At 41.2% G+C, this 21,337-nt stretch overlaps 2 protein-coding genes across 2 annotated transcripts; both read left to right on the top strand.

Annotated features, from left to right (window-relative positions):
• Positions 1 to 575: 575 nt before the first annotated feature.
• Positions 576 to 7,304, top strand: elovl8a (ELOVL fatty acid elongase 8a). Its single transcript, XM_031854857.1, has 8 exons — positions 576 to 581; positions 3,592 to 3,658; positions 3,771 to 3,958; positions 5,000 to 5,080; positions 5,212 to 5,268; positions 5,446 to 5,560; positions 5,713 to 5,840; positions 7,134 to 7,304. The coding sequence occupies exons 1-8, from the start codon at positions 576 to 578 to the stop codon at positions 7,302 to 7,304; spliced, it is 813 nt and encodes a 270-aa protein (XP_031710717.1).
• A 12,281-nt stretch (positions 7,305 to 19,585) lies between these two features.
• fabp6 (fatty acid binding protein 6, ileal (gastrotropin)) lies at positions 19,586 to 20,935 on the top strand. Its single transcript, XM_031855176.1, has 4 exons — positions 19,586 to 19,744; positions 19,864 to 20,039; positions 20,177 to 20,266; positions 20,796 to 20,935. Exons 1-4 carry the CDS (start codon positions 19,678 to 19,680, stop codon positions 20,844 to 20,846), a joined length of 384 nt encoding a protein of 127 aa, XP_031711036.1. The 5' UTR covers positions 19,586 to 19,677; the 3' UTR covers positions 20,847 to 20,935.
• Positions 20,936 to 21,337: the final 402 nt, after the last annotated feature.

The raw sequence follows: 21,337 nt of genomic DNA, 5'->3' as shown, positions 1-21,337 counted from the left end.
GTGTGGAAAAGGGCTGACTAGGCGAGCTGTTTCCCGTGCGTCTCCAGTCTTTATGCTGAGCTAAGCTGGCTCCAGCTTCACACTTTGTCTTCCGATCCAACTGTTGTTATATAAGTATAGGAGCATATTTTCCAAAATATCAAACTATTCCTTTAAGAATTAGTAAACTGTGCTCACTTTATCTACTATAAGAAAAAAAAAACTGGATCTCACCTGGATGCATTGAAAATGAATAACAAAACAATTAGATCATTTGAAACCAAACAAATTATATATACAGTATATATACATATAAACATATATATATACGTATATATACAGACAGTATATATATATATATATATATATATGTATATGTACTGGAACAGGGTTATAGCTGTATGGAAGGCACCTGACCTGCTATGCTAGAATAAAGGACCACACTGCCATATGTCATGCTGGACACACACACGTACACAAACAAACACACACACAGGCAGAACAGGTGGATTACCTCAGTGCTGCTTAACACATGGCTGAGATGCAGCATGCTTTGACAGAGGAGAGCTGAGGAAAAGCATTTGAAAACTATCACAATGAAGGTAAGGCCAAGGACAAATATGTGTCAATTCTTGCAGTTCTTAACAATCTAGTAATACAACTAAATGTTCAATTGTTGTTATATCCTTTAGTATTATTTGACAGTCTTTTACTTCTATTTTGTCTCATATATCTTTATATATAGCTTTATATTAGAGCAACTGTAAAAGTATTGCAGATTACAATTCCCAACCATGTGTATGTGTATTGTCTTGAAAATATTTCCTTTAGATGAATCAACGCTGTAGGTCTTAAACCTACTGGATAAAGCTGAGCAGGTTGTGGCAGCCTGGCTATGTGGGGGATGTTCCTCTGTAAATCCCAGTAAGGAGGCTCCTGGAGACGCTAAACTACTTATCCCTGTCCACACGGCCGACTGCTTCCCCCAACACATTAATCAGTGCTTTCACTCCCAGTCAGTAGTTGACTGTTAAACAAAAGGCTTCGCCTTTCAAAAGACTGTGTACATTTGATATGGCCCACAAATTGTTGGATAAATTGTGGGGAGCGAATGGACTTGTTCACCTGATTATCTTTCCTTTTGAAAGAGAACAGATGAAACAACAAAGCGTGTTCCGGCCTTGAGGTTTGGATAAAGGCTCCCACTTGCTAAATTAGGAGTAGCGAAAATGACAAAAGAAGACATTTATACGTAAAAGACCAGTGTGTAGGATTTAGGGAGGATCTATAAACAGAAATGGAATATGGTATTAATATGGTATTCATAGTACAATCACCTGAAAATAAGAATGGTTGTGTTTTCGTTCCCTTAGAATGAGCCTTTCATATATGGAGTGAATCTACACACTGCTCCTTTAAAACTTAAAAAAGAAACACAGCAGTCAAAAAAACATATGAGAGCATTTAGTAAAAATAATTCCAAAATAGCATTCAAAACACAGTAATATAAAACTGGTCATTAATACCCGTGTAATTCCCAGAGACAATACCAAAGTCTGTGTTGGAGACTCTTCATGTGTAGACCTGTATACACACCCGTGGCCAAAAGTTTTGAGAATCACACAAGTATTGGTTTTCACAAAGTTTGCTGCTTCAGTGATTTTAGATCTTTTTGTCAGATATTCCTATTGTATACTGAAGTATAATTACAAGCATTTCATTCGTGTCAAAGGCTTTTATTGACAATTACATTAAGTTTATGCAAAGAGTCAGTATTTGCAGTGTTGACGAGAAGTTGCTCTCGGAGGATGTTTTGGTACCATTCTTTATTCAGGGCTGTGTTCTTAGGCAACATTGTGAGTGAGCCCACTCCCTTGGCTGAGAGAAGCAACCCCACACATGAGTGGTCTCAGGAGGCTTTACTGTTGGCATGACACAGGACTGATGGAAGCGCTCACCTTTTCTTCTCCGGACAAGCTTATTTTCGGATGCCGCAAACAATCGGAAAGGGGATTCATCAGAAAAAATGACTTTACCCCTCAGCAGTCCAATCCCTGTACCTTTTGCAGAATATCAGCCTGTCCCTGATGTTTGGTCCTGGCGCTTGCTGGACTTGTCGGGTGCCCTGAAGCCTTCTTCACAACAATTGAACCTCTCTCCTTGAAGTTCTTTGATGATCCGATAAATGGTTGATTTAGGTGCAATCTTACAAGCAATTCATCTGATCACTCTTCATAACACTCTGGAGTATATGCAAAATCGGCGTCATAAAAACTGAGGCAGCAGACTTTGTGAAAATTAATATTTGTGTCATTCTCAAAACGTTTGGCCCCGGGTGTAGAGTAAAGAAGATGAAGGAGAGGAAGTAACCGACCTGCTGCGTGCAGAGCTTTCATCTGCAAACACTAGATGGCAGCACTGTCGTAGGTTAATCGTACATGGCAGTTCATCACCCTGTCATCCACATTAGGCAGCCATTCATCAAGGGGATTATTAGTTATTATCCATTATCAAGAGATACGTTTGGATTAGTGGACATAATCCTTGCCTTGTAATCCAGATCATCTCTGGGTGGTTTCATGAAATTTGCAGAGGGGTGCTATTCTTTTTGTAAGACCTTTCAAAGAAGGATGATGGAGGATGAGCATACAAAGTTTGTTGTTTTGAAATGATACTTTTTGTATTGCTCATACTCAGTGCAGTGTAGACTTTTAACACATTACAAATTGTCGTAATTTATTCCCCCAGATGACTTTCTTTGCACCTATCTTCTTACTAGCTCTGATGAAGTTTGCAGAACCGAAGCCTTGTGAGAGTACAGCACAACTTTATTTTGCAAATCCGTCTTTGAGGGCACCTTTGCAGAATACAACATTAAAGGGGACGTAATACAAAATACTAACTTTTTCAGTACTTTTGGATATCCAGAGTGCATACCAACGCACAAACTGTGACTTAAGAAAACCCAGTCAGTTATTGCTGATCAGAAAACATGTGATTCAACAAGCCATTCAGATTTGTCTCCCATTCCTTTGTCCCATGAGGCTTCATTAGAATATACGGCCTGCCCTACAATCTGAGTATTTCCATCCACGCCTTGAGAACTACCTTTGCAAAGGTGCACCAAATTCTATCTCGCAAGCCAATCAAAGCAAATTGGGCTTTTTCTGGAGGGCGGCCTAAAGAGACAGCCGCTAAAACGGAGTGTTTCAGACAGAAATTATGAGAAAAATAATGTCTTTTTTGATAATTGGAGCATGTAAACATGTTACAGTAGACCCAGAATACAACCTAAAAATGAGCACTTGTCCCCTTTAAGACTAGAATATTAGAAATAACATGTAAAATATCATTAAAATGCTATCAATATGCACAATAATAGCATCAGTTGATATAAGAAATAGCATTCAAAGTAGAATAAATTCAATAAAAAAAAAAAATGTTAAAAATTCCATTCCACACATGTGTGAACATGTGTGAACATGTGTGAATAAACGTCCAACATCTGGCCTGGAGAGAGATTACCAAATGTAATTTTCAACACAGTGTTGTAGTTCAGTTAAGTACTATTAGCTAATGAAATGTTCTCCTGCTCATGTGTATCCATGTCAGGGGGTTCCAGCTCTCACCGTGTGGCAGAAATTACAATTATTCTACCAAGGGATTTTAAGAAATGGAGGCAAGTTTTTTATTTTTCCACTTCATCAATATTTCAGTGATATATTGTTATGTCAGACATTGACACAGTCTGTGCTCGATCTATGCTTCTCTTTCGCCGTCTCTCTGTCTAGACAAAAGGACAGACAGTTGGCTGCTGGTCTACTCTCCTGTGCCAATCAGCTTCATCTTCCTGTGCTACCTGGTCATCATATGGGTGGGGCCAAAGCTGATGGAGAAGAGGCAGCCTGTCAATCTTAAACCCGTCCTGATAGTTTACAACTTTGCCATGGTCTGCCTGTCGGCGTACATGTTCTATGAGGTACCACTGTACTGTGTGTGGTAGCATTTGTAAGGGCTGTACGTAGATGGGGTGGGTGGGTCGGGTTTTCTAATGTTTGCATGTCAGCAACCTCCTAACAGCTGTTGGCATGCAGAATGTAAAGAACTGGATTCTCCTAATACCAAAATCATCCAAGCTTGTAGTTGGAGAAGCTGTAAGATAGGGAACAAAAACAGGTGCAATAAGATATATATTCTCTAGTCTCTTCATTTTTCATTAAAGCTACTCTTATTAATATTTTTGAATAGCAATGGATCAAATGAATATGTGTGATGTGAAGAGGGTTGCTCAGAGGGAACCCACTGAGAATAATCACTTGACTCTGCAGTTCACCTCAATGTTTCAGAGCTCGCATTCTCTCTACTGGCCAGCAGGGGGCGACTCCTCTGGCTGCAAAAAGAAGTCAGATTGTATAGAAGTCTATGAGAAAATTATTATTCTTCTCTCTTGATTTATTACCTCAGTAAACATTGTAAACATGAGTTTATGGTCTCAATCTCTAGTTTCAAGTCTTCTTCAATACAGCATGATGTTCATTTAGTAAATTATGGTCCATTTATTTGGTTTCAATAATACTTAGATGGTGATTGGCCAAAAACCAAGATGGCAACTGCCAATATCCAAAATGGTGATGGCCAAAAATGAACTACGTCCAGTCATTATATGGACAACTGCAAATTAATGTTAATGTTGCACCATACCTGCTGGATGTGTAAATCAGCAACTTTTTAACAATATACATAAAAGGCGATTCTTTATTGTCATTGTTGTTTTCACAGCTGGTTTGTGCTGCCCCCAAAAAACAACAACTATTATTAAATGTTTAAAAGGACAAAAGTCCTTCATAGCTGTGAAGTTAGACAGATGTAGATCTCAGAGGAAGTATTCATGAGCCCTGTCCTCCGAGTCGTCAGTGAAACAGGAAGTGATTTCCCTTTAGTCACAACAGGCAATTTGTGTGTGACAAAATGGGATGATTTAGAGAAAACAGAGATAAAAAAGCAGCTTTTGTCTTCCCAGTTTACAGCCTCTTCCTGGTTGGCCAGATACAGTCTGCTGTGCCAGCCGGTCGACTACAGTGACAGCCCACTGGCCATGAGAGTAAGAGTTTTTACTAAACCCTCCTTTATGCAACAATTTGTAGATAAAGCTCCACTCTGGAGAAAGTATCTGTAAAAGCACCTCACAATGTGTATCCTAAAAGACAACATATTTTCATCCCGGTCGTGCAGATGGCCAGCGTGTGCTGGTGGTTCTACTTCTCCAAAGTGATAGAGCTCAGTGACACTGTGAGTATGAAATTAGTGAAAATATAAACAGCACCTCCTGAATAAAGTGACAGATCTTCTTTTTCAACATGCTAACCTGCACGTGTACGTCTGCACCTACAGTGCTTAACGCATTTAAAACACCTGCATGCAAGATCTGACAGAATGCCTGCCTTTGTGTGTGTTTGTGAGGTTTAGATATTTTTCATCCTGAGGAAGAAGAACAGTCAGCTGACCTTCCTCCACGTTTACCATCACGCCACCATGATCTTCAACTGGTGGGCTGGGGTGAAATATGTGGCTGGGGGCCAGTGTGAGTGCACGTCAACCCACCGGCCCAGTCTCACAGAAATGTCATGAGAACGGAATAAGTTGTGCAAATGATGTCTATTTACAGCACACACTTTTAGACACACATGCTCCCAGGCTTAAAATGTAATAGTCATCCTGTGTATCTGTCCATAGCTTTCCTGATTGGTCTGATCAACTCCCTGGTCCATGTAGTCATGTATCTGTACTACGGCCTGGCAGCTTTGGGACCGAGCGTGTCCAAATACCTCTGGTGGAAGCGCTACCTCACCTCCCTGCAGCTGGTCAGTATCTGCCTCTGAGTGTGTTAGTGCATGTGTGTGTGTGTGTAAGTGTACTTTACTGACATTAATTCCTACATTCACTTCGCCTCTGCTATTTCAAAATTGTTCAATTATCACATTCCGATCGTTGTCTCCATAAGTGAGACACTTTAATATGTTAATGTGGTAAAATGTATCTCAGTACCTCTTTGGGTAATTTTCTCTTTTTCATGTTTTTGCATTATTTAGTCTGATAATTTTGGGTGCTTGCTAAACAACCTGTAGTAAAACCTGTAGCATGAAGGCATCTTCAAATTAAATGTATCCCTTTTAGCATCCTGTATGTGAAATGAAGCTGTTTCCAGTGTTGTAGTACATCGGCAAGTCTCTTCCTCTCACTATATATATATATATATATATATTTTTCCATGTTAGGAATGTAGAGTGGAAAAAGAGAAAGCTATCAGGATCGTCTCGGTCAGCGCTAACATACAAATTACCCAGCAACCATCATTGCATATCCATATCACAAAAATACAGGCACAATTTTAAATGTCTGAGGTCCTATCAAATAAGACCTCAGACATTTAAAATTGTGCCATATATTGCCTCAAAAAGGTAAACCCATCTCCATCATATTTTTTTATTATCAATCTATAACAAAATTATTCAACATCATTTGTAAAAAAAAATAAATAAATAAACTATAAGAAACCTATTCAATGAACTGAATATTTTTTATTTTATTTGGTATTTTTGTCATATGGATATGGTTCAGCCATATAGAAAGAAAAACATAAAGTACAGGATGCATTGTGTCTTCATCAACGCTATAAAACAGATGGTGCAGTAGTTAGTTAATCTGTCTAGTTATGCCAACAGCCAATCAGAAGAAAGACAAATCAAGCAGGAGGCCTCGTGTTAGGCTCGTCAAAGTTGAGTACTTCGAGCTTTGGAACCAGCTTACAGTAGACACGTTTTTTGGACACGTACCTGAACATTAGGGTCGTAAATACAGACAGCAGCAGGGCGGTTGCACTGGGACCGGTGGGATGGGGGGGGCTCATAAAGATAGCGAACCCTCCAACAATGTGTTTAACAGGGATAGGGCCCTTGCGAGTGACTCAAATTGGCACCTTGTAGATACGCCTGTGTCAGTATATATACTGTATGTTGTTTAACCTGGTTTTTAGGTTGTTGTCAATCGCTTTGTATTTCCTTAACGTCTTCCTCAGTTTCTGGTCACTCAAAGTGGTACTGGTATTGTCTCATTCTCTCATATCTCTCCTGTCTGTCTGTCTGTCTCCCACCCAGATCCAGTTTTTCATATTAACCATCCACACCACCTACAACCTGTTTGCTGACTGTCACTTCCCTGACTCCATGAACATGGTTGTGCTTGCCTACTCTCTCAGCCTCATTGCTCTCTTCAGTAACTTCTACTACCACAGCTACCTCGACAAGAAGAACACCAAGAAGACATAGGAAGGGAGACACAGGGGACTATATGAGAGAGAAGAGATTACACAAATTGGAAACAGGAAGTACAGAAAGGGGAAAAGGATTGATGACAGAGGGGGTATAAACAGCTAATTCTGCTTGTTTGTTATGGACTGTACCTGATTAGAGCTTTTCTAGCCTTTACGACCACTCAAGGCCCTTTCACAATACTTATGTGAATGACTTCATGTCAATGAAGCTATGGCAGCTCGATTTATTACATGTACAAAATACATCAACATGAAAAAAATCTTGATGCGTTATGAATGATATATGTGCCTTAAACACTCACACACAAACATGTTTATTACTTATGAGGCTCTTCCATTTACCACAGTCATGCATTGCTTCTGTTCATTCATCCAGCACCAAGACCACAAAACACACTCAACACATATTAACCCCTGTTTCATCACTCCCCCAGCTGCTAATGGATGAGACGTTGAGTCGCTTTATTCTTCTCTTACACCCATTGGATGGCAGTCACAGCCAATCAACTGTTGGCTGCCATTAACTCTGTATCCATCTATTCCCTCCCCCCCCCCCCCCCCCTTTTTTTTAGATCAGGGTCCCCCTCCCCAGCTTCTATTTAATCCCTCTTAGCAACCCACAACCCCCCTGGTTCCATCTGTCATGTAGAAGGATAATTGCAAGGCAGTGATCTCCTCCACTCCCCCTTGTGGGCTGGAATGAATTCTGCTTCCCTTGTATTGTATGTCCCCTTCCACCATCACTTATTCCCAATCTGTTCACTATCTACATATCTATACTTTTCTAGCTCCAGCAGTTTCGACTGTGCTGTCCTCCAAACTCAACAGAACACCATCAAAAAGCACTCTGGAATGACAAAATCAAGCCACTCAGAGGAGTCATTTTTAAACCAATCAGCACAATGGGGCAACTTGACACATTTCAGGGAATCAACCCTTTACATGTGAGTTTTTTTAAAATCAACTTACAAACACAACAAAAGCCAGACTAGTGCTCTAAAAAAAAAGGATATTTTATCACTTAGCAAAATTAAAAACACTATGACAGAGTGGAAGGTAGAGTTACATGTCAGTCAGGACAATAGTGCATTCAAAACTGACCGCAGAATTAAATCACAGACTCGTTGACTCCTGAAAAGGCTACGCGGATCTTTTTCACAGTGGACATTTGGAAATGTTACAGCAGAATAAGTATAGGTGTAGCTGATAACACGAACATTGACAGCATGTCATTAATGTGCTTCAATTTAAAAGTTCTGCACGTTGCTCATAATATGACTCTTTAGAAACTCAATGGGGCCACAATTAGAAATGTGACACTTGTGCTTTTCCTGTTATGACAATTCAAAACATCTCACATGACATGAAAAAATAAAATCCTTTGTGAGCGTTAAATAGGTATTCTGTAACAGGACTGCAATTTTCATCAAAGCGACACACAATTATGCACAGTCCGGCATGAGAAGCACAGAACTAAGACCAGTGAACAAATATTATGGTTTGTTGAAGCATTTTCCCTCCTTCCTACAATCACACAAGCTTAAGTCTGGAGAAAGACGACTTGTCGAACATGCAGGTTTGGAGCAAGTTCAGAAGCCATCTTTGTGTGAGTCAATGTAACAACTGATTTCTTAGTTCAATGTTGAGGAACTGTGAGACGGATTCAAAGCTGCACAAGGAGCTTTTAGGTGGACAGAAGGTCAACATTAGGAACTGTAAAGGTTTGTCAGAAGCTAAAACACTGCATAGTTGTTTATAATACCACGGTGACAATAGTGGTCATCTGTGTTCATTGCTATGGTTGATCTGAATATGGCCCAACTCATGACCTTCAACACAAAAGGTTTTGACCACCAGTAGTGCTATGGAGCAATGCCTGTATGACTGAGGCCTCAGTTTTGTTTGCTTCCCACACATTATTTTAGACCACAAGCTAGCGAACAAGGATTTAAACCATGCAAGTTTAAAAGGTATAAGATATGCGATCAAGAGCCTTTCGATTCTCAAAGGCTCTCAATATGGCGACTGAGAGCCAGCGGCTCATAGCTAACGATGCTAACAGCGCTAAACAGTGCCAACTAAAGCAAAAGTACAGCTCCTTTAACATGAGGAAGGCGGTTCAACACATTCCTTATGCTGCGTTTAAGCGCGTCATTCGCACCGCGTCACTCGCCGGGGACCATTTGTGGTCATTCGCGTGAATCGCGCCAGACGCAGCAGAGAGGGGGTGTGGCTTATCGCCCTGGAAGCCATTATTAACTTATGCCATTTATTTCCTCCATCAACCATGGAAAAAATAACCTCTATTTCTGCTTAGTACTTGTTGTGGAAGTCCCAGATATCCCGGGAAACTAAACGCCGTCTTGTCTGGGTTAATAACATCATCAGAGGAGCTCCGTGGATTTTATCAAGGTGTATTCACTGTATCTAGCAAGCCACACGTCGCTGTTTACTACAGCTGTATGAACACAAAATAAACTGATTTCGCTGTGATTTAACTGCAATAAACGGAGAAAAAGGGATGCCGAGATAACTACGTAATGATGCCGATTTGTAAAATGTTGTAAAATTCATGTTTTGCTAGTTCTCTCCGCAAGACAACAAGCAAATAACTTTTAAAATACTTGTTTTCTCAAGGGAGCTCGGATCGATCGGTGCTATTCTATGCTAACATTATAGCAGCTCCATCAACACTCAAAATAACGGCGTAAATACGGCAGCGTCAATTCATTGTTTGTACATATACACATAATTTGGTCCGGTCTCTACTAATATGAGGTATCGTAGAGCTCTGGGTGAACACAGATGGCTACAGTATTTGTGGCAGGTCGTCAGTGACGACAGGAGGAGCATCTCAATGCTGATAGGCTATCGCGGCGCAGCATCAGGCGATTTTTTTCGCCGAAGTTGAAAAATCTCAACTCGCGCCATTCACGTCACTCCAGCCTCATCGCGTCTGTGGATAGACTTTGTATGTAATCTACTCACGCGAATAATTTGTGCCGCGTTTCCTGTGAACGCAGCATTAGGCCTCAAGGATACACACACAATGCACTAACTGTGGTACAAGAAAACTCCACAGGATAACTTTAACATGCTTGAATTTATTGTTACAGATTTTTTTGTTTGGCAGATGAGAAGCTACTCTGTAAACGTTTTGCAGAGTCACTGTCTGTGTGTGTCACTGAGTGCAATACATCAGTGTATGGCCAGTACTAAAATAACACACTTGTGTAGCATTATAAGCCATATTTTGCCGCTGGCAAGTACTTAATCCTCTCTCCATTTCAACACAAGTGTGTAGAAGCACACACGCACACACACATACACACACACACACACACACACACACACACACACACACACACACACAGACAGGCAGCTGATTGCCAGAAGCCCATTTAAAGAGTGATGTCCCTCGGCCTCACTTAGGGCACAGCTCCAGGTTGATTACTGCTGAGTGCCGTACAGCTCAGGCATGACTGACTCTCTGGCACGCAGTCACTTTGATCAACTTATGATTCTGCAACCAAATGATGGGTTTCATTTTGAGTGTTTAGTGAGCTAGAGCGCTTTTGAAATGATGCCAAGATAGTTACATGTTTCACAGAAATATTGACGCTTTTCACTTACATATGACGTGAATAACGTCTGATCGGCAAGTGCGTTAATCAAAACACTTGAGTGCATACACGAATAGATTTCTCGTGTGATGAAGGGCTTGAATCTGTTTCCTGAGTTCTTGTTCGTGAATGACTTTTTGTCTGTCTCCTTGGTAACAGTGTGAGACGGTGTTTAGGCTGTGGTCAGCGAGAGGCACACTGTAATTAATAATCAGTTTAGAGAGAGAGGATATTGAAGCACTGCTGCTGCTAAACTTCCTGGCTAGTGAGAGGGACAGAGATACACACCAGCGCACACTGAAACACACAGCCATAATTGTTGATGGTGAGAGAGGTTTGGGAATAAGAGGCTGCTGAGTGTGCTTGAAGGTGAGCCACTGGGTTGTTTCATACAATGAGGGTTAACAAGAGACTGCGGCAATCTTATCGTGATGGGAGCGCACTCAACCAGCAGGCAAGCTAGTGTTAATCAGCCAACCAACCAGCAAGTAGCTCCCTGTCAAGTGCCTACATGTCAAGCGTGAAACTCCAAGTAGAGGCCAACACAGACTCGACAATGAAAAGGGGCAAAACAACCACAAAACAACACAAAACGACTACAAAAAGATATAAAGAGACTCAAAACAACTACAAAGAAATGCAAAAAAGAGAGACCCCAAAGACACTCTCAACAACCATGAATAGGGGGATAAATGGACTGTACTTGTATGATGCTTTTCTCGTCTTACGACCACTCAAAGCGCTTTGAAACCACATGTCATCATTCACCCATTCACACACATTCATACACTGATGGCAGCAATTTGGGGTTAAGTGTCTTGCCCAAGGACACATGATATTCATGCTAATTTTGGCAAGCCGAAAATTAGCACTATGTGGTGTCAAGTCGCCGTGGCAGCGGCCCTTTCAATCGCAAGGTAGCCATGCTTTAAAGCATACCCGGCTTTATTGTTACCGGTTTACTGTAAATGGGACCATCATTTTGTAAATTAACATCATCTTGTCTTGAAAAGACTTGAAACTAACGTTTGAGACCATAAAGTCATTAGGAACACTTTTACTGAGGTAATATATCAAGTAAGAATTTTGTCATTGGCTTATATTCAAATAAACTTCATTTTGTAGTAGTTTTCTAACAGGATGTTTGTTTCATTGGCTGCTCTGAAGCTTCTTCTCTATGGTGGGAACTCAGCTCTATCACTCTGTACATCTAGCCCCTTAAATTGGGATTCTATCCGGCAGTAATACTTCACCGTCTCTTGATGATATATTATAAAGATAAGCTAATAGCTAAAAGCTAACAAAAAAATATTACATATTCTGTTCACTGGCTTGCTCTCAAATGTATTAGGAAGCTCTTTGTCCTCTGTTCAGCCCGGCGTATGCCTTCACCTCTTCACATTGTTTAAAGCACCAAGGTATTTCTTGAGCCCTGTACTTTTTCCTTTGCTCTACTTGCCTTTCATCTCCTTTGCTGATCTCTTATCACTTTTCTCAGCTTCACTCGTCCTTCTCCTCCCTTGCCTCCTTCCTTCCATCCTTCCCTCTCATCTCTCTTCACCTCCTCCTCCTCCTCCTCCTCCTCCTCCTCCTCCTCCTCCTCCTCCTCCCCTCCTGCCAATCGCCCCTCCTCTCGCCCCCTCTTCACCCTCTGATGATTGCCGAGCACATTTCATCTGACACGAAGACAAAGGGCTGGGTACACATGTGGTTTCTCTGTGAGTCCCGTGTAATATGAAATATTAATGTAGGCATAATTTGGCTCTCTGGATGAGGTGGGGGTGGCGGGGGGCTTTATAATCACCAGTGACTGCCGCTTCCTTCCCCCAAAGGATGGTGAGGCTGTCAGGATGGATTGAGGAACAGTAAAGATAACAACAACAGAATGCTTACTGTTGGCGGCTACCGTGGCCTATTTCTGTCTCGGTGCTTAATGGTTGTGTTGGCTCACTGCCCGGGTTACTGAGGCAGCTCTCCCTGTCAGCCTCTTCAAAGTTAAAGGTGCTATGCACCATCAACCATCAACAGTCATGGTCAAATTAGTTGTGATCGACTGGTATAATAACCATAAACAATTGGTAGGCTCTCTTGCATACCAGTGCTTTTTTTTTTTCACGTCTCATATTTACCATAAACCGCTTCGCTGCAAAGACAATGTTTCTACTTGTTCCTTAAGTTTTCAGTCTTTTGGATCATCGCACACGTCTGTTATCAGAGAGATCCAAAGGCAAAGTAGCTACATTTAGTACTGTACTGACTCAAGTATCACTTTGAAGTATTTTCAATTTAATGCTACATACTTCGACACCACTCATTTTGAGAAGGAAGTAGTACATTTCACATATAGTTACTGTACTGAGCAGATACACATTTTATATACAAAACATAATTTATTTTATGAAATGTGACATATTGTTAAAGATCAAACCAGCCAACAGTATGTATTATTAGCACAACCTAACATACAAATAGTTCTTTCACATTCATGCACCTTTAACAACAGTATTATAGTACTATAATGAAGTACTGGTGAAGAGGGAGCTGAGCCGGAAGGCAAAGCTCTCAATTTACCACTCGGTCTACGTTCCTACCCTCACCTATGGTCACGAACTCTGGGTCGTGACCGAAAGGACAAGGTCGCGGTTACAAGCGGCCGAAATGAGCTTCCTCCGTAGGGTGGCCGGGCTCAGCCTTAGAGATAGGGTAAGGAGCTCGGTCATCAGGAGGGAGCTTGGAGTAGAGCCGCTACTCCTTCGCATCGAAAGGAGTCAGCTGAGGTGGTTCGGGCATCTAATTAGGATGCCTCCTGGACGCCTCCCACTGGAGGTTTTCCAGGCACGTCCAACTGGGAAGAGACCCCGGGGAAGACCCAGAACACGCTGGAGGGATTACATCTCCCAGCTGGCCTGGGAACGCCTCGGGATCCCCCAGAATGAGCTGGAACATGTTGCCGGTGAGAGGGAGGTCTGGGTCAGCCTGCTTGGCCTGTTGCCACCGCGACCCAACCCCGGATAAGCGGTGGAAAATGGATGGATGGATGGATATAATAGTATCTTTTATTATATAATGTTATTTTTACTTCAAAAACACATCTTCTTACAAGGGGAGGGAAAATATACAAAATACACATTCAGGTGTGTATTTGACAAAATGTGGTTTACTATTTATTTGAATTTGTATTAGTGTCTGTAGATTTAAATTTACCCAAAGTTAGTGTTAGAGAATGCCTCATTTGCATATTTTAACATCAAATTTAAGAAAACTTGACTTAATGTCAGTAATCAACTGGTAACGTTTCATGTTCATACATATATTCTGAAGGTTTTTACGGAGCAGTTTGTTTATATATCATTCATAGCCTGATTTATGTCATATTCATAGACTTAATGAAACAAGAACCTGACTTTATCCAATGCATATCTAGACATACAATTTCAGAAAACTTGTAAAACAAGCAAGATTTCTCTTAGTTTAAGAAAACCACTGGGGGAGTTTTGAGGTGGTATCTATTAGTTGCATTTTTTTTACCCTATTCCCGTGGTGGGGGGGGGGCTGCCCTTAAGCAGCGGAACAAGCTTTAAACATATGGACATATCAGCAGCTTAAAAAGCCGTGACGAATGTGTTAGCAGCGCAGCCTATTTATTTATTCAACTCCACTAGTTGAATAAATAGCTCTCTCTCTCTCTATTGCTTGTAAATGTGTGCTCGTTAAAGCTCTCTCTCTCTCTTTCTGTCTCTCTGTCTCTCTGTCTCTCTCTGTCTCTCTGTCTCTTTCTCTCTCTCTCTCTCTCTCTCTCTCTCTAAGTGATTTATTTGTGGAATTACAATACACCTGATCAAACCAGGTGAGGCTGCACAGTCCGTGTGAGCAAACAGGAGTCTGTCTAAAGCCACATTTTTCCACACCATTTCCTAAGTGTTCATCTCTCTTGCATGGCAAAAAACTTTAGCATCAAAGCCGAGGGCGCGCACACACACACACACACACACACACACACACCCACACACACACACTCACACACACACACTTCTTTCCCATGGGAACCAGCTTTTTGCGCCCTCTCTTCCACTATCTACACACACATTCATGCTCAGTGACACCACGCTCACACACACAGACAAGGTCACAATTTGTCTCTCACATGTTTAATTCTCTATATATAATTTTGTTCTCTTTCACTCTTTCTTTCTTTCACACACACACACACACACACACACACACACACACACACACACACACACACACACACACACACACACATATAAACACACCCACATGGGCTACAGTTGCATCACTAGTGAATTACCATGCCGTTCCGCGTTATTAAACATGACACTCGGCCCAGATAATGGAGCCTTTCTTCATCTCAATTTGGAAGGCTAATCTTATTGCTTTGATTAGCAGCAGCTTCATTTGCATATCAAGGCCTCCCCGCCTTTAATTCCTCCATCGCAAATCCCCTCTCTATAACTGTAGATAAAAGGAATCTATCTATATGTATCTTTCTTTAGAATCTTTTCTTCCTCTCCCCTTCCCCCCCCTCTTTTTTTCTTCATTAACTCCTTGTTCATTTGTTTGTATTCTTGTTTTTTTTCCTGCCTCGCTTTTATATTTTATTTTTTTCCGCAGTAATCGTCGGCGCGGCTCGGTCATATTCATTTCTCCCCGTCTTCACATATACATCAAAAGATGTGTATCTGAGGGAGGCGAGAGTGAAGCATGACTTCATCGAGACGCGATTGGGTTATTAAGCAATGGCCAGCAATCCTGGTTACTTATTGTCATGTGGGATTTCACACAAAAGTTTCAATTACAGCCTGCTATTAAAGTGTAACCACAAGTTTACAGCATCCACAATAAACTTCAACGACTGCACTTTGCCCACCAATCATTCCGCCCTGAATGGTTGGATTTGGTTCGACCTTGAGACAAAATAAATAATCTGAGAGACGGGATGATTGTTATTTTTTTATTAACTCCGGACCAATTCCAGTCAAATGCCGGTTTTCAGGAGAATGGAGTCCCTCAACTGGTTGCATCATTACGTTTGGTGTAAAGATATAGTCTTACTCTATGCATGCTGCATATACAGTACGGTATAACGGTGTATGTGAAAGAAAAGGGAGTAACGTCCAGGTGGTGATCGTTTTACTGGAAGACCAGCAATCCCTGCCAATCGACAATCAGTTGCGCTCTCTGAAAAGTATTAATGCTTCGAAATATGACAGATAGGGTACAGTGTGTGATGATATACAGTACATCGTGGAGTTTTTCCTCTGTTGATCTGGACATTTGATTTTTTTTTTTTAACTAACCAATTTGCCTCTAAGCTGCAGTTCTCAGCCACATCTCAGCGATGTATATTTGTGAAGCCATGACAATAAGTTTCAAAACTTAAAAGCTACAAACTCTCTCTGACATCAAACAATGGCACACATGAATATGATATAATGGTGTGGGTGCAGCCAGCTGTTAGCTGCATTAACAGTCAATTTCAGAAAGTAAAAAACATCAGAGAAAAGGAAAATAAGAAGCTAAACACAGCCCATTAAAAATAGGAACAAATATTATGCATCTATTAAATTGATGCTTTATGTGTTTGCAGTCGGCTTAATTGCACAAGCTGCTTGTGTAAAAGGTAGCCATGTGTCATTTCTGAGGTGAATCCATCATTATTACGCTACTGCTGGATATATTTTCATGACCAATAAATGATATGCATAACTTGAAGTACTTCTTTTCATATTGCTCAGTTAATGAATGAGCCACGTACAAACACACAAGCGTTAAACGGTAACTGACAAATGTTTATCGTGTGATTCCCCAAAACTCCTCAAGTCTGTACTTGAGTGCTTGAGTTTAACAAACTTGGTTACATCCCACCGTGCTGATGTTCGTCTTTATGGAAGTTGATTCATTTACAACCAGATACGAGAGAAAGGGAAAAACACAAGACCAATGCAGCAGCTTAAAGTAGAAGAAATGTGCATCACAAGTTCACAGAAGAGCTGGAATATTATGTGGGAAAGGCTGCATGATGGAGAATATTCTGGAAGGTCCAAGTACAAGAGGTCAACCTCAGCCCAATGTCACGTTGCAGAACACAATTCACCCGGCTGTAAAAAGTGGGGATGGCATGTTAAATGTGTAGAGAAGTGTTTTGTTTTTTTCTAACTGCATTGCTGCACTTCAGCACACTGACCTCTCGTGTGAGAGTGAGAAAGAGACAGTAAAAAAAGAGAGAGAGAGAGAGAGAGAGAGAGAGCGAGAGAGAGAGAGATAGTGGGTGTCTTTTATAGGATGTTGGCCAATAAGATGTTTTATGTATCTATGAGGCTCCAAGGCCATGTTGGCTTTTCACGGTTTAGAAACACCATGAACAGAATTAGAGGATAATGTCGCTGCAACGCACGAGCGGCTGGGAATCGTCCATTAAGATGACTACATGACTTGAGCACTTCGGGCTTTCAATTCCGACAAAGTGCGAATGGGCAAAAAGCTTTCGATGCGGGCACTTAACTTCGATCCCACACAATGCAGCCTGTTTCACACACCACCGTGTGCTGTGTTTTTCTTAAAGGACAATTTAAGAAGCAGCACCTTTGCTGCCTCACATCTACTGTCTCTTTCAATTATCTGCAGGGAGTAATGTCACTCCATCAACTTTGTGCTATCGATTTCAGTGAATCATGTCAAACATTTGGGCGGATACCCTTTTTCTGGAACGTCCCAAACTTTTATCATAGTATTTTTAAGACCACCTTTTTTGACATTGTCAGGTTGGCACAAAAGTATATTCATGAACCCAAATGACATGTCTGTGCAAAATCTGAATAGATAAAAGGAATCAAAGTCACGAATCAACATTAATTAATTAACATAAAATGTATAAATATCATAATCTGATAAAACACCCCCAACTTCCTCATTTCCTACGACAATGTGTGGTATTGTTTGTCTAACCAGGTTTTAATGTCCAAATTTAACTGTATAACAACTCATAATGATTTACATAATGATGACCTCATCATCTTTGACACTGGCAAGATGTCACTCTTTGTGAGCAAAATACGCTGCGTGAGCTATACAGAGACTCCTGTAAGTTCAACTGGAACCCTTTTAGGGGACGACTAACTCTACAAGACACACTGTGCGGCATGACGTTTTTCCCATACGCACGTGTGTGCTGACAAATAGCTACCACAGGGAAAATACCGAATAGGAAAAAAAAGCAAGATGGAGTATGTGTTTGATTAGCAGTATAAATGGCAGCTTTGTTATATTTCAGCCAGACCAGTACACCTCATTCTATAATATGCTTTTCTGTGATAGTTAGTTTATGTTAAATCACATAAAAACACCAAAACTAACAATGAATGTATTTAACACAAATCATCGTATAGTCAAAGCCTGATTTATCTTATTCCTCTGTGCCAGAGAGCTAAAAACACATTCATAGGCCACATCCCTTCATTTTGGCGACATGTTCCTTTATCGTGATGAACATAGGCACTGTGGTTTATTCCACATGCAGTGTCTTGATGCCCAAAATGACCTGCTAGTGAACTGAATCTGCTACAAATGGTCCTCAACAGATGCTCCCGTTTGAGTAAAGTTGGCTGAAAGCTACAGAGCCCACCTGTTTTGGGAAATTCCTTTTAAGAAAGTAAAAATGCATATATTTAAAGATTTATGTCTTTGGCAGGAACAAATGGGGCTGGGATTGAGTGCCACAGACCTGAACGTATTTAGACTGACCCTAAACTGTTGGTTTTGGTCTTTTCAAGGTTTTTGTTGATGATGATAAAAATACAGAATATAATACCAGCAATATATATTTATAAAAAAATTATAAAACTATATTTAGGAACATTTACCATGTAAGCACAACATACACTATTAACACATAATTAAGGTTTTGAAACGAGTGTCACTACTTGTGTCAGCGGGCCCCTCTATCACACAGGGCTACGAGATTCCATAATAATGCAGGACCCAGTTTTACTTTGAATGGATGCAAATTTCCTAAAAGATTTACAATTGATCGAATACAAAAATGACAACGACAACAACTCAAAACAACATACACACAGTAAGCCAGGGGCCTTTTGGGGCTCAAGGGGGTAAGGGGCAAGTTAGTCATTGCAGCCTTAGATTCGCTTTTTAAACCGTATCTGTATCTCCTTACACAAATACTGAAATGACTCACATCATGTTTCACCATGCACTGGAGTCGTCTCAATGCCAGCCTACGAATAACGACTTTGAACGAGTACACGATAATCTTCTTTTACAGTTCGGACCATTCACAATGTAAGATAATAAACTACTTCAAATAAAGGGATTACATTTTCAAACAAAGCTTTTTTTATATTTCATTTTAGACTCCTCAGCAGTAAAAGTGGAGGCCGCGACCATAAACCCAACGCAGGGGAGTTCATTGACCTGGAGGTGAGCTACGAGCTCACGCTGGTGAGCAGTCAGCGTTTTACTCACTGCTAGGGAACTCCATAAACGCCTGTTCACGCGGGTTATTGCCCTCTCCCTCGTAGCCCATTGTAGTCATCATATTCAGCAGCAATCGCACTCTTGTGTCATCGCATGCAGAGGAGGGGAGGTGGCGAGAGGTGTGCGGTATATATACAGGGAAGAGCCTCGGTCCCAGACACCTTGCTTTTCCCTCAGCTTGCCTCAGCATCTCTGCTCTCGCTCCTCCGCACGCCTCCAACACCGCAACAAAGAATGGCCTTTGCCGGAAAATGGGAAACAGAGAACCAGGAGGGGTACGAGGCTTTCTGCAAGCTGCTGGGTGAGACAGACCGAATCTGGAACTCTTGCCTTTCACGTCACTATTTCTGTCCTCTGTGATTGTCTAGACTGACATTCGCTTTTACAAACTCACACTACTCTTGTTTTCCCGCACTCTAGGTATCCCCGATGAGATCATTGAGAAGGGCCGTGACTACAAGCTGATCACAGAGGTCACACAGGACGGGGATAACTTTTCCTGGACTCAGATTTACCCCACCAACGCCTCGGTCACCAACAAGTTCACCATCGACAAGGAGTGCGACATGGAGACCATCGGAGGAAAGAAATTCAAGGTACAGGAGGCAGAAGATCCAGAGTTTCTTCTTAAACCCTACTCAATCTTAAATTTCCACCTGTGCGAGGCACATATAGGGAAGGAATAATGAACGTACCCTGGTTCCATGACTGATTCTAACCTTTGTGTTTTCAGGCCACCGTGCACATGGAGGCAGGCAAGCTGAGCGTGGCCTTCCCCAAGTACCACCACACCTCTGAGATCAGCGGCGGCAAGCTCATCGAGGTATACACGCACTTGGGCTTTGAGCTCTGACAAGCTAGCGCGGTGACAACAGCTATTACACTCAACACCCCGCAGGGATCATTAGAGTCATTAATGTTATACTCCTGCAGTCGGGGGGGTCAGTATTTGACAACGAGAAAGAAAACGCCCCGAACACGGATGCTGTGCATCTTAACAAGCAGTTCTGTCTCACATTTAACCTTTAAAACCAGCGTCAGCGCGAGATAACTCACTACAATCTTTCCAAGTGCTACTTATGTGCATCTCCGTGTGTTTCCACCGCAATTTCATGCTTTTGAGAGGTTTTCAAGAATTAATTTTTCAATTCTTAGAAAGGGAGGAAAACTTAGAAGCTGAAATGCATACAGTTATTACCAGAGAAAGTATTCTGGAAGCAATTCATATGCTGTTTACATTTGTACAAGCAAAACAATCTCTTTTGATTTTATATGAATTTGAAGTACAACAAGACACATATATAACATACTCCTTGTTTTAATAAAGTACCACTTCTTCTGTCTCTCTCTAGACCTCCAAATCCGGCTCCGTAGTGCTGAAGAGAACCAGCAAGAAGATCTAACCTTTGACCTCTTGAACAGTTACAACGGAGACCTCAGCTACTACTGCAACGAATAAACAATAAATACAAAAATATCATACAAACATGAACCGGTGTCTCCGTCTACACTTTCTAGTGTTTCTGTGTGTCCTATTGAAGTTCCATACTTGTAAGGATAATAATCCTTATTCACAAATTTGAGACAGCAATGGCCATTTATTAATGATTGGATACAAGCATCATTTATAATCATAAGCCAGCAGGTAATGTCGCCTGGAGTTTAGTTATTTCTTTATGTCATAACCACTTTCAAATAGTGTTTTGAGATTTAATTTCCACATTTATTCAGGTTACTCTCATCTGTTGGATGGGGTGACTGCTCTACATTATTTACCTAGTGATCAATTTTGTGTATTTGGCTCCATATTGTCACCGTGGTAACTGGAGGTCAGTCAGAGTTGATAGGTGTCGCGACTCAGTTAGTGGAAATGCATGATTTTTGCTTTAATTTG

Source organism: Anarrhichthys ocellatus, unplaced genomic scaffold, assembly GCF_004355925.1.
Source record: "Anarrhichthys ocellatus isolate YVR2014 unplaced genomic scaffold, GSC_Weel_1.0 scaffold15, whole genome shotgun sequence".
NCBI classification, from domain to species: Eukaryota; Metazoa; Chordata; class Actinopteri; order Perciformes; family Anarhichadidae; genus Anarrhichthys; species Anarrhichthys ocellatus.
Note: the sequence above shows the minus strand (reverse complement) of the source record. Positions and strands in the feature narration are given on the sequence as shown.

Excerpts from the sequence above, each read along its gene's own strand:
- elovl8a (XM_031854857.1), top strand. Across the intron at positions 3,659-3,770 it reads AGGGATTTTAAGAAATGGAG|ACAAAAGGACAGACAGTTGG; the intron begins GCAAGTTTTTTA and ends CTCTCTGTCTAG. Across the intron at positions 5,269-5,445 it reads TGATAGAGCTCAGTGACACT|ATATTTTTCATCCTGAGGAA; the intron begins GTGAGTATGAAA and ends TGTGAGGTTTAG.
- fabp6 (XM_031855176.1), top strand. The coding sequence starts at position 19,678 with ATGGCCTTTGCCGGAAAATGGGAAACAGAGAACCAGGAGGGGTACGAG. Across the intron at positions 19,745-19,863 it reads GGCTTTCTGCAAGCTGCTGG|GTATCCCCGATGAGATCATT; the intron begins GTGAGACAGACC and ends CCCGCACTCTAG. Across the intron at positions 20,267-20,795 it reads GCGGCGGCAAGCTCATCGAG|ACCTCCAAATCCGGCTCCGT; the intron begins GTATACACGCAC and ends GTCTCTCTCTAG.